Genomic DNA, 17,958 nt, shown 5'->3' with positions numbered 1-17,958 from the left:
GTCCATTTATTTCAAAGTTTTCAAGTATGTTTGGTTGCTTTTAATTTTCAGTTTTAATTTAATTTAATTTTCCTTGCAAAAACCTTTCACAACCCCCCCCCCCACTTCGTGTTAGACCTAAGACTCGAACCACATTTGGTCCTTGAGAGACGACCTAGGGGTCATTCCCTAGCTATACTGCATTTCTCATTTGCAATCAAATTTGTATGGGCCGCGACACCCATCATGAGGTCAATGTGATATGTCATTTGTATCTATTAGTTTGTTTTGTGGTGTTTTTTTCCTAGGAAGACAAGATATGTTTCCAACCTGCCTTGTTTAGTCTTAGATGACTTAGATAGTTTGTCTAACTATGATTGAAGTAGTGTTGTACATACATATCTTGTAAATAGTCTAAATAGATGTAATAAGAAATTACTTTCTGGAACGATTGTTGATTCTTTGAGCATAAATGGCAATGCTATTGTTTTGTAGGTATGATTTATTGTTCTTGTTTATTGTATTAAGTCAATCCATTGTAATAACTTGTTTCATTAATTTTATTGGTTTAATTGTAGCCTTGGTTTGCATGGTCATTTTTCTCACAAGAAATTTCGGCGTGTTAGGCGATTTCATGCATTAAATTATAGTACCAAAAAAATAGAAAGTTTGTTTAAACTAGTGAGGTAAGTAACTTTGTTAACAACTTATATCGTTATTTTTATGATTTCTACTGTTATGTGATTGAGGTATTTATTTTCATTGTTATAGGTACATTTTAATTGGTACCTTAGTGACCATGATTGTCTAAAGGCCAACATACGTCGTGCTTTCAATTTGGATGAGGGAGCGAGGCCTCAAGGTTCCAAGTGTGAAGAAGTACCAGCTGAAAATGAAGATGATGAAAATTGGCTATCAGCCGCTGAGGAAAAAAATGAGAACAAACAACCTGAAGATAAGAAATCTCAAAAATAAAATTGCGGTTGTTAGGAAGGAACTTGGTGATCGTCGAAAGTCTCAGAAGGTGGAACAATCTCCTTCAGGTCATGAAGCTGTTGGTGATGTTGAGGGTGAGGGGAATGAAAGAGGTGCACATGCAGGTGAGCAACATGAACAACCTGCAGATAAAGAACCTCCTTCTGCAACGGTTGTAGAAGAAGGAGTAGCCCCTGACCATCCACCAGATGTCATTGACGTTGGTGATGATGATGCTAAAGGAGATGTGCCTCTTGAACCCTTGAATGTAATGCCTTTGTGTTCTTTTGTTGGTGATCCAAGAACAGTTTAAATAGTTACAAGGTGCACTGGCAATTGACAACCATTTTTATAGGAACAATATTTGTATTAATCATTTTAGGTCTGTGCAAGTAAACATCTAAGGAATAACTTAAAAAAAAAAAAAAAGTTGGAATTGTTATCAAAGGGACTATTGTTTATACATGGAAAGATTGGTTTTGTGGAAATCCTGAATAATCCCATGAATTGAACCGATCACAGCAGTCACTGAAATAATGAATCCCAGGCAACTTAAAAATTGGAGGGAGTACCACCTGAGTGATAGTTTTCTAATCTGTTTCTGGGCAATGTGCATTTGTATGGGAAAAAAAACTACTAAAGGCCCGAACCCAATTGCACCAAGGAGGGAAAGAACCTCACTGAAAAAAGGCATTACCATGGCAAGGACTGTGGCAAATATCACAAAAATTGTCCTCCAAACTAACCTAAACAAGTTGAAACGAACCATTACATTACCCATCATGAATGAATATTCCTTGTTTATGAAATCTGAATCTGGCCACACCATGTTGGCACCCATTTCAACTATACGAAAGAATGGTTGACCCATCACCTGTAACCAAATATTCATTGCAGACACTTTACTGGACAAAAATACTCAAATTTACTAACTTTAATTGTCGAAAAATCATATCTATTTTTCCCATAAAATGTAGTTATATATCTGCAATCAACTATTAAAAAAATCACTTGGTCCGTCATTTTATATTTAATTTCAGTTTTCGTTCTTTCATAATCATTTTACCAATTTGGTCCTCATATATGGTTTTTTTTTTTTAAAGATTTGATCTCCTTATGCCTAATAGTTAACGAAAGTAAAATGTCATGTCAATATAAATATGTTGAAGTGATAATACAACACATTATTACGTCATTATTTTCATTAAATATTGCATGTCAAGTTAACTAGTAAATTAAAATTGTACAATTAAATTAAGAAAAATAAAATTAACAAGAAAATGGAATTAAATTAATCAAATTTTGTAGGACGGACCAAAAGTTTAATTTTTCTAAGCGTAGATAAAAGGTTCAATTAAATCTTATTCATTTAGTTTTACATTTTCCGTATTTTACCTTTGGACAAGACAAAACACGTACTAGTTGTTTTCAAAATTACCGAAATGGACATTTAAAAAAATTTACAAAAATAGCTTGGTAAAGAAGTCATAGCATATTATTATGATATAAACTGAGTCAAAATTTGTGTTAAACTAATAGGATTTCATCCCAATCAAATTATATCAAACTAACAGAATTTATCTATTTTCGTAATTCTTTTGAAACCTGTCCATCTTGGTAATTTTGAACAAAAAAATTGCACTGATGATTTGCCCTACGTTTGAGTGACAAATTTCTTATTTACACGTACCAGTATCGCAGTAAACTAAACAAACTAGTGTCACAGATTAAAAACATATATTTCAATAAAATTTCAATCAAGTTAAAAAGTTGAGTATCATAATTTTGAAAGATGAAAAAGAAATTGGAGTTCTGGAAAAATAATGATCCAACCTGATATGCTCCAATCATGTGCATTACGATGCATCCGTTCCCCAGTGCGACCAACCAGAAGGGATCGGTAAATCCGGTCAAGATGTTCCCAGGAGTGTTGTCCCCAAAAGCAGCATAGCCAAGGCCACTGCACAGCAAGAACAATATTGTCATTGCTGTCACCCCTAGCACGTTGGCCCTTTTCATTTGCTTATTTTCTGCTGGATGTGACTTTAATGTGTCCTAAGCAAAAACATCATCAAATAATGGTATTCAGTACTTTAACAACTATAATTCTAATTTGCTATAACTTCATTACTGGCATCTCTGTATTCTTTTGTTCACTTATTAAAAGGGGAATGTACGCCATACTTTATATTATTTTAACACTCTTTCTGTGATGGTGATAGGTTGAAGTTGATTAAAATTACAAGTTTTAATGAATTTCATTAATCATTTTATCATAATGATTTTCAATAAACTTCAATCCAGTATTAAAAAATAGTGTTGAATGAGTACCATGATATCATAAATGACAGTAGCGTAAGTGCACGCAAGACCTATGTTTCCCATTGCAGTGAAGACCTTCAAAAGTTTATCTTCTACGGGTAGTTTGGTTCCGGTTATGCTGGTTGCAGCTCCTTTTCCTGTACACATCCAAATTCAAATTGTAATTACTTCTTTTTGTCTCCAAAATCAAAGGAAACAATAAGGAAGTACTTGATCATTCAAGGATTAAGGATATATTTCTACAAATTTCCTCGTAAAAGTTAAAAGAAATAGAATTAATTTCTCTACAATTTAAAATTAACTTGGGTAGAAATTTATTTTGTATAAACTATCTGTTTCGGATATGAGGAGGCCAAGGTCAATTGTACTGTCTCAGTTGAGTTAGGTTCAAGTGTTGTCGTGTGAACGGTCTCCTAAATGGTCTCCTATGTGTCCTCACTATTAAAGTTTAAAGAATAATTATGATGTATTATTTCAAGGAATAGAGTATCATATATATATATACATACAAGGATCCTATAATCCTTCATCTATTAAAGAAAAAACATATCCACAAATCTTCAAAAATTATAATAATATCTAAAATATAACTAACATAATATTTGATTGCCTAATATCCTTTAATAGAATATTTGACATATCTTAACACCCTCACTCAAGTTGGTGCATGGATATCACACATTCCCAACTTGAATAGAGACTCATCAAACAATCTTCTTGACACTCCTTTGGTGAGAACATCAGCCAACTGTAACTCTGATCTTACAAAAGGAAAGGAAATTATTCCAGCTTCAATCTTCTCTTTGATGAAATGTCTATCAATCTCCACATGCTTTGTTCTATCATGTTGAACAGGATTATGAGCAATTGCAATAGCCGAAGTATTGTCACAGTACAAACTCATAGCTTCATTTGGTTTAAATCCCAAATCTGATAGCACATTTTTAATCCACAAAAGTTCACATACACCTAGTGTCATGCCTCTGAATTCTGCTTCAGCACTAGATCTTGCTACTACAGGTTGTTTTTTACTCCTCCAAGTTACAAGATTCCCTCCTACAAGAGTAAAGTATCCAGAGGTAAATCTTCTATCATCTTTTGAACCTGCCCAATCTGCATCAGTGTACCCTTCTACCTTTAAGTTTTCATTATTTGAGAACAAAATTCCTTTTCCAAGAGTAGACTTCAAATATCTCAAAATTCTTTCAACAGCATCCATATGAAGCTTTCGTGGGTCATGCATAAATTGACTAACAACATTCACTGCATAGGTGATATTTGGACGTGTATGGCACAAATAAATCAATTTTCCTACCAGCCTTTGGTATCTTCCTCTGTCTATGCTTGCTGAATTTGAGCATTGAAAGAGTTTATGATTTTGTTCAATTGGTGTATCAGCTGGTTTACTCCCAAGCAGCCCAGTTTCTGATAGTAAATCAATAGTATATTTTCTTTGGCATAGAAAAATACCATGTTTTGATCTAGCTACTTCAATACCCAAAAAATATTTGAGGTTTTCAAGTTGTTTCATCTCAAATTCAGATGCAACGTATTGTTGTAAACTAGAAATCTCATCTTGGTCATTTCCTATAACAATCATGTCATCTACATATATAATCAAAGTTGTAATCTTTCCTTGTCCTCTCTTAAAAAATAAGGTGTGATCAGAGTTACTTGCTCTATAGCCAAAAGCCTTCATAGACTTGGTAAACCTTCCAAACCATGCTCTTGGGGATTGNTTTAATCCATATAGAGCCTTCTTTAATTTGCAAACCTTCATTCCATTTGAATATGTCATGCCTGGTGGAGAATCCATATAAATTTCTTTTGAAATTTCTCCATGTAGGAAAGCATTTTTCACATCAAATTGTAAAAGAGGCCAATCTTGGTTTGCAGCTAGCGACAAAAGTATTCTCACAGTATTGAGCTTGGCTACCGGTGCGAACGTCTCTTCGTAATCTACACCATAAGATTAAGTGTAACCTTTAGCCACAAGTCGTGCTTTATACCTTTCAATAGTTCCATCAGCTTTATGCTTAATTGTAAAGACTCATTTGCAGCCCACAGTTTCCTTCCCTCTTGGTAAGGACACAAGATCCCAAGTGTTGTTTTTTTCTAAAGCTGCCATCTTCTCAACTACATTACTAGAAATAGAAATTAAAGATAATTGAGATACAAATGATGCATATGATTGAGATAACCTGTGAGATGACACATATTTACTAATGGGATATTTAACTTTGGTTTGGAGGTCTGGTTCATATTTAGCTGGAGGTTGACCATGGTTAGAACGAGGTGGAAGATTATATTGAACAGTAGTAGACTCAGTGTTTGATATGCTGGTGGTTTCAGGCAGACAAGAATCAATTCCATCTAAATTAGTATTATCAGAGATAGGATCAGAAGGTACCTCTGAAGAGTCAAGTTGAAAACCTGTAGAGAAGATTGAGCCAATTGGTTATGATCAGAAGACACTGTATTATCCAGAAAAGAAGTGTCCATATTTTGGATTGACTCACTTCCTGCAGAATGATCCTCACACGATAATTTATCTTCGCAATATAATTTTATATCGGAGATATCAAACATATTAACATCATGATTATGCACTTCAGTTTCATGGCCTCCCTGAAGTGGAGAATCAACATAAAAGAATTCGTGCTCATTAAATGTTACATCCATAGAGATATAAAATTTCTTTGATGGTGGATGGTAAGCACGATAACCTTTTTAAATTGATCCATACCCAACAAAAACACATTTCATAGCTCGTTCTTCAAGCTTTGTACGTTGATGTGGGTGTAAGTGAACATATATAACACATCCAAAAACATGAGGGGGTACATAAACTATGGGAGGAAGGATACAATGATCAGACAACACATCAAAAGGCGTTTGAAAGTTAAGCACACTAGAAGGGGTTCGATTAATTAAATAAACGGCAGAGCTCACAGCCTCACCCCATAAATGAGATGGGACATTACCATCTATCAAAAGTGATCTAGTCACCTCTAATATATGTCTAGTTTTCCTTTCAGCCACATCATTTTGTTGTGGTGAGTAAGGACATGTAGTTTGATGCAAGATGCCTTTAGAGTTCATGAACTCTATTAATTCAGTCTTAAAATATTCCCCTCCATTATCTGATCGAATGACTTTAATATGTGTGTTAAATTGTGTAACGATCATATGATGAAAGGAACGAAACACATCACACACTTCACTTTTATGTTTAAGCAAATACACCCAGGTTACCCGAGTACAATGATCAACAAAACTGATAAACCATTTTTTTCCATTATGTGTAGATTGTGGGGCAGGGCCCCAAACATCTGTGTGAATTAATGAAAAAGGAAAATCAGTTCGTTTATTGCTTAAAGGAAACACAGTACGATGACTTTTTGCCATTACATAAGTTTCACAAAAAAAATCAGAAATATTGCATTTATGAAATAATGATGAAAATAATTTTTTTAGATAACTAAAAGAGGGATGTCCTAAGCGTCTATGCCATAACCAGATCTCCCTTTTGTTTTTATCGCGTGTGTGTTCATTCGCAAGACAAGCCAACGCTCCTTTATGGATTTCTTGATGTGAGACTTTTTCAAGGTAATACAGTCCTTCCCTTTCTCTCCCAATGTCAATCTTCTCCTTGGAATGAATATTCTGAAAAATACAATGGGTTGGATAAAATGAGGCAACACAAGAATGTGATTTGGTTAACTTGCTGACAGAGAGAAGATTACAGTTCAATGTAGGAACAAAGAAAACATCTGGAATTGATAAGGAGGGTGAGAGAGATATAGTGCCTACACCTTCAATAGGAGATGAGACCCCATTGGCATTAATAATAACAGTCTTAAAACAATTAGGGGAAAAATTAGTAAATATATGAGGATCACAGGTCATATGATCAGTAGCACCTGAATCAATTATCCAATCACTATTGCTAGTAATAGCAGAAAGATTAATAGCAGAATTAGATATACCTGACTTGGTCACAAATCCGGCAACAGTAGAAATATGGCTCTTGGAAGCGGCTTCTACCTTGGTATTAGGAGTAGTTTGTCCTTTTGGATGCCAATCCGGATAGCCATGGAGTTTGAAACATGTCTCCATGACATGATTATCCCCATTGTAGTGGGTACACTTGCGAATTCCTTTCTTAGAAAACTTTTTAACAACAAAGGAAGTCCCCATAGTACACTCACTATCAAGCATAGCCGCTTGGCGGTTTGCCTCGACACAAACAGTTGCATAAACGGATTGAACATTTGGAAGGGGAATGGTAGCAAGGATATGACCACGAACAGCATCCAAATGTGTATCCAAGCCAGCCAAAAACCATAAACTCGTTGAGAATTAATCATGTTATATTTCTCAACATCTTTTGGACATTCCATGGTACAATTCGTGATAGTATCATACTCTAGCCATAATTTTTGTAATTTACCAAAATATGTAATAACAGATCCTCCATTTTGTTGAGTAGAGATTACCTCACGATATAATTGATATGATCGGGATGCATCCTGGTTGACTGAGTATGTTTGTTGCACAGTGTCCCAAATATCCTTTGTCGTAGCTAAGCGAATAAAGAGGGATCTGATTTCTTTCTACATGGAGTCCAGAAGCCAAGACTTGACTAGGCAGTTTTCATCTTCCCATGCTTCATATTCATCAGAGTTCTTGTTCTTTGGAGCAGCCTTTGTCCCAGAGATGTAACCCGAACGTTTTCTACCCCTGATCTTGTTTTGTGCGTTCAACGACCACTCAACATAGTTGGTGCCATCAAGCCGTTCAGGGGGTGAGCAATTCATGCATATGGATAGCAGCGGAAGTCCCAAAATCATGTTTCTCCGAATGATTTTTTTCGGAAGAAGCCATCAGAAATATTCAAAAAGAGAGACACTGATTCCTATATTGTAGAGGATATTAGTGTTTGGCTCTACCATATTAAAGTTTAAAGAATAATTCTGATGTATTATTTCAAGGAATAGAGTACCATATATATACATACAAGGATCCTATAATCCTTCATCTATTAAAGGAAAAACATATGCACAAATCTTCACAAATTATAATAATATCTAAAATATAACTAACATAATATTTGATTGTCTAATATCCTTTAATAGAATATTTGACATATCTTAACACTGACGAACACTGACTAGTCTTCAGTGTTTCCAAATCGATTAGATTGTAGAATATACTTCGATTCCAAAGTTAATCAACTTTTGATTTATCGAGTTAATTCGTTAACTTGAATAAGTTTAGGTTCTTACTATTGCTTCCGAGGCAACTCGAAAGCAAACTTATTAAGTGAACTCGGTAGAATTGAATGTAGATTCATTTCATTCTATCATACTCGCGAGTTTGGGACAATAAGACGAGTTCGATGAGAAAAAAAGAACATTTAAATGGAACACATTTGCGGAGAAAACTCTTTGGAACTAGGGTTTTAGTGTTTTCTAATTCAACCCCTTCTTCATTCCTTCTTCTAAAGCATTCTCCATTGTGCATTTGTTGGACCCTTTCTTGTCGTGGTGCATGTCATCGTAGTCACTCAGTCTTCGTCGCATGTGTATTTGTGGGTGCTGGGCACTCATGGGTATTTATGTTTGCGGTGGTGTTTGTGATTAATATGATTAATTAATAATAATAATAATAATAATAATAATGATATTTTAATTAATAATAATATATTTAAAATATATAATAATGATATTTCAATTAATAATGATCAAATAATTAAAAAATATTTAAAAATATAATATGATCAATTAATAATAATAATGATATTTCAATAAAAAAAATATAAAAATGTATAATATCATATAACAATATATTATTATATTATTTATGAATATTAATATTTTTTCTTTCATCTAATGTAAACCCATAAGTTTATGAGTCGAGTTTATAATTCGAGTTTTTCAGGACTCTTATAAGTTCACGTAAACTAACGAGTTTAACAACCTTGAGTTGTAACCTATCTTCTTACCTTAAACTTTTATTTATAGGTTTTGTAGTGGTTTTTTTATTAAAGTTGACCTAATTACAATCCAAATGTGAATAATCATATTTTAACTTTAAGATAATCAGTAATAAGGTTAATTTGTTCTATTGTTTAGTCCAATCAGTATAATTCAAGGTCAGACGATCTACTAGGTGATCGTCCGAATTCAATGGCTTGTTCACCGGGTTGGTGGTTAACCATCCGGTCTGATGCATGGTCGGTCGGTCTGTTTGGTGAGCGTTCAGGCTCAATGGCCTCTTCGTCGAGCTGGTGCTTGACTATCTAAGTTGGTGCTTGGCTGGCCAGTTTGTTTGGTGACCATTCGAGCTCACTAGCTTGCTCTACGAGTTGGTAGTTGACCATCCAAGTCATAGTTGAGTGTTCGGGTTGTGGTTGACCAAACGAGTGTGTTGCAAGAGTTGGATGTTGCACCCACCTAATTGCATCTGAAAAGTTGGGCGTGGTTGTAGGTCTTTAGGGTGTTGTGTTCAGTACTAGATGTAACTCCTACACTTCCCATCTTCCTTCACCATTTTCGTACCCGTCTGGTTGCTAAGGGTTGGGTATCTTTAATATCTAAGAAAGGAAATGGGTTGTTTTCTTTGCATGCAACCTTATTCAAAGGATTTAAGATCAGGTACTTCGAGGTTGGGATTATGGAGGTTAGTTGACAGAGCTTTGTTGACGTAAACTATAGGCCTAGATTTTTGCTCTATTAGACTCGAGGTCTAAAAGGTTGACCTCTTAGCACCACTCGACAATGACATCTAATGAAGTGGCAACCTTGGAGATCATATTCGCTCCCTTGCCGCCTCCCTCCTCAAAGGGTTATACATTGGCAGGGGTCTTCGACCCTTTGTGATGATATGTTTAGTAAGTTGACTTCTTCGTTTGCTCTTTAAAATCAATCGGTGTTAACTTGCTAAATTTTCTTTTATATTTTAGGAATCATGGCCTTAAAGAATCCCGCGAAAGATTGATGGGTTTAGCAACCACCTAACAATGGGCCCAAGTTGGTGCCGCAACTGTTGTAGGTTTTTCAGACACCCCTACCCGCAGTTGTTCAATCTCTTCAAATGTCATAGGGACCAAGCATACAACCGATTAACCTGTGACCGAGCGACTGACTCCTCAACCTGCTCCCATTAGCACTCTCCCTCCTGAGCATTAACAGGGAAGGGAAAGAGAGAGAGGGAAAAGGAAGTTTCACCACTAAGGTGAGAAATCCTCCTCATCATACAAGGGGAGTCTTCGGGTGGAAAGCAACTCTGTGTGATCTCTGACCGGGGAGATTTTTAGCACCAAATTTCATCTAGGTGTAAAAATATCCTTTAATCTATATGGTCCCGAGAAGTCTTACTTGACTAACTTGTTGGAGATGCAGCAGGAGTTTACTTGGGTGAACTCTTCCACCTGTTATGATTGGACCAAGCGGTTGAGGTTTTTTACAGAACTTTTTTGTGTCCAATTCGGCATTAAATAGACAGGGGTTCACTTGGGTGAACTCTTCCTTGACTAACCTGTTGCAATTAGACTGAGCAACGGGAGTTCTTTGTAGAACTATTCCGTGTCAAACTCGGCATTAGATCGATAGGGGTTCACTTGGGTGAACTCTTCTTTGATCAACTTGTTGCGATTGGACTAAGCAGTCAGGGTTCTTTGCAGAATTCTTTTGTGTCCAACTCGACATTAGAGCGACAGGGATTCACTTGAATAAACGCTTCCTTGATTGAATTGTTGGAGGTGCGACAAGGGTTTACTTGAGTGAACTCTTCCTTAACTGACCTGTTGCGATTAGACATAGCGGTCGGGGTTCTTTGCAAAACTCTTTTGTGTCCAACTCGACATTAGATTGGCAGGGGTTCACTTGAGTGAACTCTTTCTTGATCGACCTGTTGCGATTGGGCCTAGTAGCTAATGTTCTTTGAAGAACTCTTCCATGTCTAACTCAACATTAGATCAATAGAGGTTCACTTGGGTGAACTCTTCCTTGATGAACTTGTTGAAGGATTGAGATGTAGTTATGCACAATGTCCTATAACCTAATTTTATTGCTTCTTTTAAGAAAGAGAACATTGGTCATACATTATAATCATTTAGCTTAAGTAAACTTTCAGTGTGAAGCGTTCTAAGTGTTGGGGATGCTCTTGTCATTTGGGCATTCCAAGCAATATGCTTCATTCTTCATATCTTCTATGATCCTTAAAGACCCTTCCCAATTCGGCGCGAGCTTACCCTGGTTTCTTATCAGCTTCACAGGTCTTCCTCCATACTGAGTCTTCCTCGTTGAAGCACCTCGTCCTGACCTTGGAGTTGTATCTTCGTGCTATCACCCTTTTATATGATTCTGCTTGCACGACGACAACTTCCATAGATTCCTTCAAGTTGTTCAACTCCACCCTGAGTTGTGCATTTTTAAGGCTCATAAGTACTTCTTGCCTCCTAAGAGAAGGCTCATCGACCTCTACCGGAAACATAACATCAGGACCATACGTTAGATTCAAAGACGTCTCTTTAGTTATACCATGCGGGAAACACTAGTAAGCCCATAAAACTTCAAGTAACTCGTTCACCCAAACTCCCTTCATTTCTTCCAAATGTCATTTAAGCTCGACCACTGTTGACTTGTTGCCACTTTAGTTTGGTTGTCCGTTTGAAGATGTTCTACTAAGCTGGTGATATGTTTAATGTCTAAGTTGTTGTAAAATTCCGCTAGTTTTTATCAATGACTTTTCAGTCATTATTAGTAAAAATGGTATATAATTTTCCACATGAACTGTTACACCTTGTTGGACTGTAATGGTCATTAAGAATTCTACCTCTACCCACTTACAGTGGAAAAAAATCAAGACCAGCATAAGCAATATTAGAAGAGGAGATTACGATGCTAAAATGAGAACATGTATTATTTAACTCGTAAGGAGACGTATTATTTAACTCTAAGAGATATTTCTTAATATTTAATGATATTTTATTTTTGATATAAGAGTACCAGGATTGTTTTTAAATATAGCAATTTATGAAAAAATATTTTCTCACATCACTTAAATCAGTGATCAACTTTACACTTGTTTATTCTCTATTTTTTTTTTCTTAATTCAAACCATTCTACTTTCTACTTACTTAACATCCTTTCTTAATTTAAATAATTTCGCTTTCCACTTTAAACTTAAGAGAAAAAGAAATCACATTCCACATATGACATGATAGACACGCGTAACCACATCCACAACACCCATACTATTAAACAATTCCACTTTTCAACGACCCCAATATAGCTAAAAGTTACCTGATCACGTGGCTAGTGTAAATTACCATATACTTTTAGGAGTTTTAGTTTAGTTTAAGAAAATTGTTATTTAAAGTATCCAAAAAACTATTAGTTTTGTTTTCAAAAGAATTTATTCGTCACCACATTTAAATATTAATTAATTCAAAATTAATCTTTAATTTTACAATAATAACATTTTAGTAAAATATATTATCAATATTCTTAAAACACACACATCATCTTTGACCTATGAATAATTAAAATCAAGGGAAGAACGCACATATCGACAATGAAAAACTAAAACAGAGAGTTGTGTAAGTAAATTTTGGTGATTAATATTCAATTATTCTGATAAAATTAATGGTGAAAACTGAAAAACGCTTACCTGAGAGGACGACCGACAGACATAGCCCACTACCAATGAATACATAACCAAAAGAGGTGATGGCAGCAGCAGTTGAGAGCCATGTAAGCTCGTTAAAGTTTGGAATCTGAGACAAGAAAATTTGCAAAATCCCAAAGCCTATCATGAAGGGATTGTTGGAAAACTTGCAGGAAGCTGCTTTTCCAGTGTTGTGGAAACAAATTGCTTTTCTTATTGCTCTGCCATATCACACGCATCATCATTCACCATAAAACAAAAAACAGGTTAAATGATCTCTATTAAATAGTTTTACATTTTATAGTTAATAGTTGTATTCTAAATGATTAATTCAATTCTATTGATAGCATTTCCGGAGTTGCTTACAAGTTAGGATCTCGTTAAAATAAAATTTTGATTGATAAGTAATTTTTGTAAGCAATTCCAATTATGATTCACAAATAACACAAGACCTAAATTTTAAGTATGGAAGAAGTTAGACTTGGCAATCTCATTTGCATTTTCGTAATAAATAAATTTGTAACTAAGCTTTATATTACGCACACCAAGCTTGTGGAAGAAGTTATTGTGTAGCCCACCGTGATCCCAGCGAGCTTCGTATATTGAACCAGTCCACAAAGCACATACATTCTTCCACCTATTACCACAATAGCAAGACCAAATTAATACAAGTAACACTACCAATCAAAATATTTATTTCATCATTTTTTAAATAGAAATAGAGATTTTTTTCTAGGTTTACTGGCATAAATATATTTTAAAGTAAATAAATAAGTTTTATAACTTTTCTTCATCGTAATAAAATAATTAAAATACTTTTATTTTATGATTGTCAATTCTACCTTATAATGCATAGATGTTTAAACTAATTAAATATTAAGTGAAGGGAATAAATATAAATGACAACAGAATAAATAGTGCTATTTTGAACTTCTATAAAAAGAAATAAAATTGTCCCCATAACAAAGTTAACTTTTTAATTGAAATGTGAATTATTTGAAATAATAATAGAAATGAGGTGAATAAAATTTCAACCAACTGATATTACCAACATTTCAACAATTTAAAGTTAACATATTTAATGGATAAGACGAAAAGTCATAGATCTAAAAGAAGGTGTCGAATTTATTTATTTGAGAGAAGAACTAACATAATGCATAGACCATCCTTGAAAAAGGTAAAACATGCATATGTACATATAAAAATTTAATAGGAAAAACGTTTTAGAAAGATAATGACCTAGTTCTAATAAATTCATAGTTTACAACAATTTTTAATTGAAGGCAATGATACCAATATATGTTCAAGTAGCAAAGAGAAATAGAAATGAAAATCACCTAACTTTAGCCACATCATGCATGGTATCGTAACATTTTGTTTTATTTCTATTCTAATCACAAGTTTGCTCGGAAAGGAAAAAAAGGCATTTCAAAAATCGTTCCACTAAGACTTATAATGGACATCAAAATGCTCTAATAAAGAGGTATCGAAAGTCTAAACTTGAGTATTTAATGTAAAGAGATATGGAAACTCTAAACTAGAGTATTTAGTGTATGTCTTATTCTCACCCCTCCATTTGTCCTCTGATCATTAAATTATAGTCGTTATAATTTTTTTTTCTACTTAAAAGTAATAGTATGAATGAAATGTTATTCATGATTTAAGTTCATCTATAATCTATATTCATTAATGGATGCATTTTCTTCAATAGAATAATTACCGAGATTTATTCTTAAAAGAAGCATAAATACCTAGATAATATTATCAGGTTTTTTATTATAATTTCGTTATGTGAGTTACTTATACCAATTATCAATAACAACAAATAACTTTTATTATTTTCAATGAGTATATGAAGAAAAACTAGTTAGATTCTTAACATAACAGAGCTGCAAGCTCTGATCTTTTCCATTTTTAGGGTATATTAGTTAGTTGTAAATAATTCTCGCAGTAAAGCTGTATCTTACAAACTAATTGGAAGCAGTGATTAGGAGAAAAAAAAGAAAAACAGGTACTGGAATAACTAAATTATGGAAATTTAGAATACCTAAGTAAGCCTTGACAGCCTGCATATAAGTATAATTTCTCTGGCCAGTGACAGGGTCTGGATATCTGTAACAATCGGCAACAAGACTGTAAGTGAAAATGGAGATAGCTGAAAAGGTCACGATACTTCCTATGCCAGCTATCCATCCTAGTTGTGCCATGGCCCATGCCAGAGCCAGCACCCCTGCCCCTACCACCACAGTTATAATGTGTGTGCTTGCCGTCAACACATTCCCTGCAAACAGAACCCAAGCATCACAAATAATATATGCAGCTTCATCTGGATTTGAATGCTTTATTTCTTAGGTAAAGTATGTCTGACCACTGGTAAAGGTATACAAATGCACAAAATGAATCTCAGTTCTCTAAAATAAGTACCCCAATTAAGAAGATAAAGAAACTAATTTCCATTATTCATGATAAAACCAACTATTGATAGTATCTACATGTTTAACAAATCATACATCAACTATTAAATTTCTTATCAAAGATAAGTTATTTTATTGAAAATATCATATCAACTACATATATCTGTGACAGAATACCCAACTGAAATTTGCAAACCTCAATTTTACATAAGGTTGATTAGGCCTAAACGGGCATTGCAGTATATTTTACTTCCAAAGTGAGTTGAGCGAGTTAAGTTCACTCAATTTGGAAGAGCAAAATCTGCACACGCACGATACTCAGTTTTGCTGTTTCAGTTTTGGCCTTTCGTGCTATAAATGAGTTAATACGCATTCTACAAATTGTTAACTTGTTTTAACTTTTATATCATTAAAATTCTCTCCCAGAGCGTCAACAAGTTGATAAAGTTACTCTCGCATAAATATCAACTCAGAACAATTTCACTTTTCAAAAAAACTTATTAATACGCTACCAGAATCAAGTCTTCCAGAGGGTATAGAGACTTAAAACCACTGATTTAGAGATCAAATCTAAATATTATACTGTTCAGAAACGAAATCAATACAAACTCAGGGATGAAATTGAAGATTCGAGGTAGTTAGAAAGGAAACGAACCGGTTCTTCTGATTCTGCCATCATCGTCTGGTTCCAGTTCGATAAGAGGTTTGGTGTTATCCATTGAGATCCCCTTTTTGTTCCGTCAGGTACCAACACTCCGAGAGCGATGCACCATTTGACTTCAGCGGTTTTACACAAATCAGACAGATATGATAATATCTTCTCCAATGTGATAAGAAAGAAATGGATAAATACAACACACTGTCTTTATTCACACTTACACATTGGGACTTTGGAATTATATTAGATTTAGACACACAAAGAAACGTTTATTCATCACGGCGCCATGAATTTTCTCGGTTTAAATTTTTTTCATAACCTTAATTAATAAAAAATATTTAATATAACTTTTAATATAGTTATTCTAATGATTGATAAGTTTATAACTGAATGAAAATAACTTCTATGAATTATTTATTTTAAAATTTAATAGTAAATCGGTGAGAAAATGTAACATTGGTTAAACTTGTGACATAAGTTTTTCACATGTATTTTAACTTGAGAAAAATAGAAAACACAAAATATATATGTTCTTCATAAATTAAAATGAACTTAAGTATAAATTAAAGAAGTTTTATGAAAGACAAAATATAATTTTCTTACAAACTATATATATATATATATATATATATATATATATATATATATATATATATATATATATATATATATATATATATATATATATAGAATTTAAGCTAATAATTATGTTTATCCTTTCTTAAAAATACTATTCGAGTAATCAATATGAAAGATTAAAAACAATAATAATATTAGAGAAGAAAGTAATCGTATTTTAATAAGAACCACATGACCCTCGTGGAACATACAAATGATGGTGTGTGTGTGTGTATATTATTTTTAAGGATAAAAAGAGTTTATAGATTATAACCGTATCTATCTTGATAACATATTTTAAAAATAATTTAATTGCCATGTCGTAAAAATAATATAATTAATTTGTTTCTTTTAAGTAAGTTAAGTTAGATTTTAAATAATAAAGTATAAGAAATTTTATGAAATTGAAAAATAGTATTCGATCTTATATTTGAATTTTACAGAGGATAAGATAAAATTTCATATTTTAAAAAAGTATAAGATTTTTTACGATAGGATTTTTCTTTTAAGTAATAAGACAGAAAATTAATTTTCAATTTTTCTTATTCTCTTTTCTTTATTTTTTTTTCTTCTTTTATTATTATTTGTATTTTTTATAACACGTTATCAGCGGTATACTCTAACCCACTTAAGTTAGTGAAGCTTTTTTTCTAAAAAAAAAAAAACGTTTGGCATGCATCAACTAGTATTCTTTATAAGTTTTTTCTCATTTATAATATTTTATTATTTTTTTCTCATTTTTAATATTATTTTATATTCTTATTTTTATTATAAGAATTATTTAACTTCATCAATTTCATCTCTATCTTATTATTATTATTTTTATTATGATTGTTATTATTATGATTATTATAATTATTATTTATATTTGATTTTTTTAACATTTAATATTATTTTATTAATTTTATAGTTTCATATGTGAAAATTATTATTATTATAGGTCATTAAAGAAAGAAATAAAACATCTCAACAATTAACTTACTCCTACAATAACAATATTGTGAAAAGGGATTTCACATAGATTTCACAAATATTCTAAATTAATTTCATGTCTTTCCGTGGTTGAATAAAACAATATGTTTTTTTATGAAAAATAACGAAATTCATTATTTAATTCATATTTTCATGGTCATGGTTGTATTAGTGATCACAATAGTGGACATGGTTATTAAGGAAATTTAAAAAAAAAAAACATTTTATCATCCAAGTGGAACAATAATGTAAAAGAAAAAGGTGAAAATAATGTCAAATAAGATTAAAATATATGTTATTGTTGCGGTGGTAAAGACCATTTGAGTTGTACTTCTGGTACACCAA

At 33.0% G+C, this 17,958-nt stretch overlaps 1 protein-coding gene across 12 annotated transcripts; it reads right to left on the bottom strand.

Annotated features, from left to right (window-relative positions):
- Positions 1-388: 388 nt before the first annotated feature.
- Positions 389-16,262, bottom strand: LOC106762564 (amino acid permease 1). 12 transcript variants are annotated; one of them, XM_022780878.1, is made up of 9 exons: positions 16,021-16,262; positions 14,999-15,232; positions 13,495-13,588; positions 12,955-13,172; positions 3,286-3,413; positions 2,788-3,009; positions 1,732-1,828; positions 978-1,238; positions 389-865 (listed from the first exon to the last, which is right to left on the bottom strand). In XM_022780878.1, the coding sequence occupies exons 1-8, from the start codon at positions 16,082-16,084 to the stop codon at positions 1,024-1,026; spliced, it is 1,272 nt and encodes a 423-aa protein (XP_022636599.1). In that variant the 5' UTR covers positions 16,085-16,262; the 3' UTR covers positions 389-865; positions 978-1,023. The 12 variants fall into 12 exon arrangements, 10 of the variants coding, with proteins under 10 accessions (XP_022636599.1, XP_022636601.1, XP_022636598.1 ...); XM_022780880.1 differs by lacking the exon at positions 978-1,238 and having other exon boundaries at positions 399-865; positions 16,021-16,260; XR_002667884.1 differs by lacking the exon at positions 978-1,238 and having other exon boundaries at positions 847-865; positions 2,788-2,914.
- Positions 16,263-17,958: the final 1,696 nt, after the last annotated feature.

This window comes from Vigna radiata, chromosome 5, assembly GCF_000741045.1.
Source record: "Vigna radiata var. radiata cultivar VC1973A chromosome 5, Vradiata_ver6, whole genome shotgun sequence".
Classification (NCBI taxonomy): domain Eukaryota; kingdom Viridiplantae; phylum Streptophyta; class Magnoliopsida; order Fabales; family Fabaceae; genus Vigna; species Vigna radiata.
This window is presented reverse-complemented; position numbering and strand designations above follow the sequence as displayed.

Bases quoted from the DNA above. Each gene is read 5' to 3' on its own strand.
- LOC106762564 (XM_014646549.2), bottom strand. From the start codon at position 16,084: ATGGATAACACCAAACCTCTTATCGAACTGGAACCAGACGATGATGGC. The intron at 15,233-16,020 runs GTTCGTTTCCTT...TTCTGTTTGCAG, and splicing joins TGGCAGAATCAGAAGAACCG to GGAATGTGTTGACGGCAAGC. The intron at 13,173-13,494 runs GTGCGTAATATA...GTGATATGGCAG, and splicing joins ACTTCTTCCACAAGCTTGGT to AGCAATAAGAAAAGCAATTT.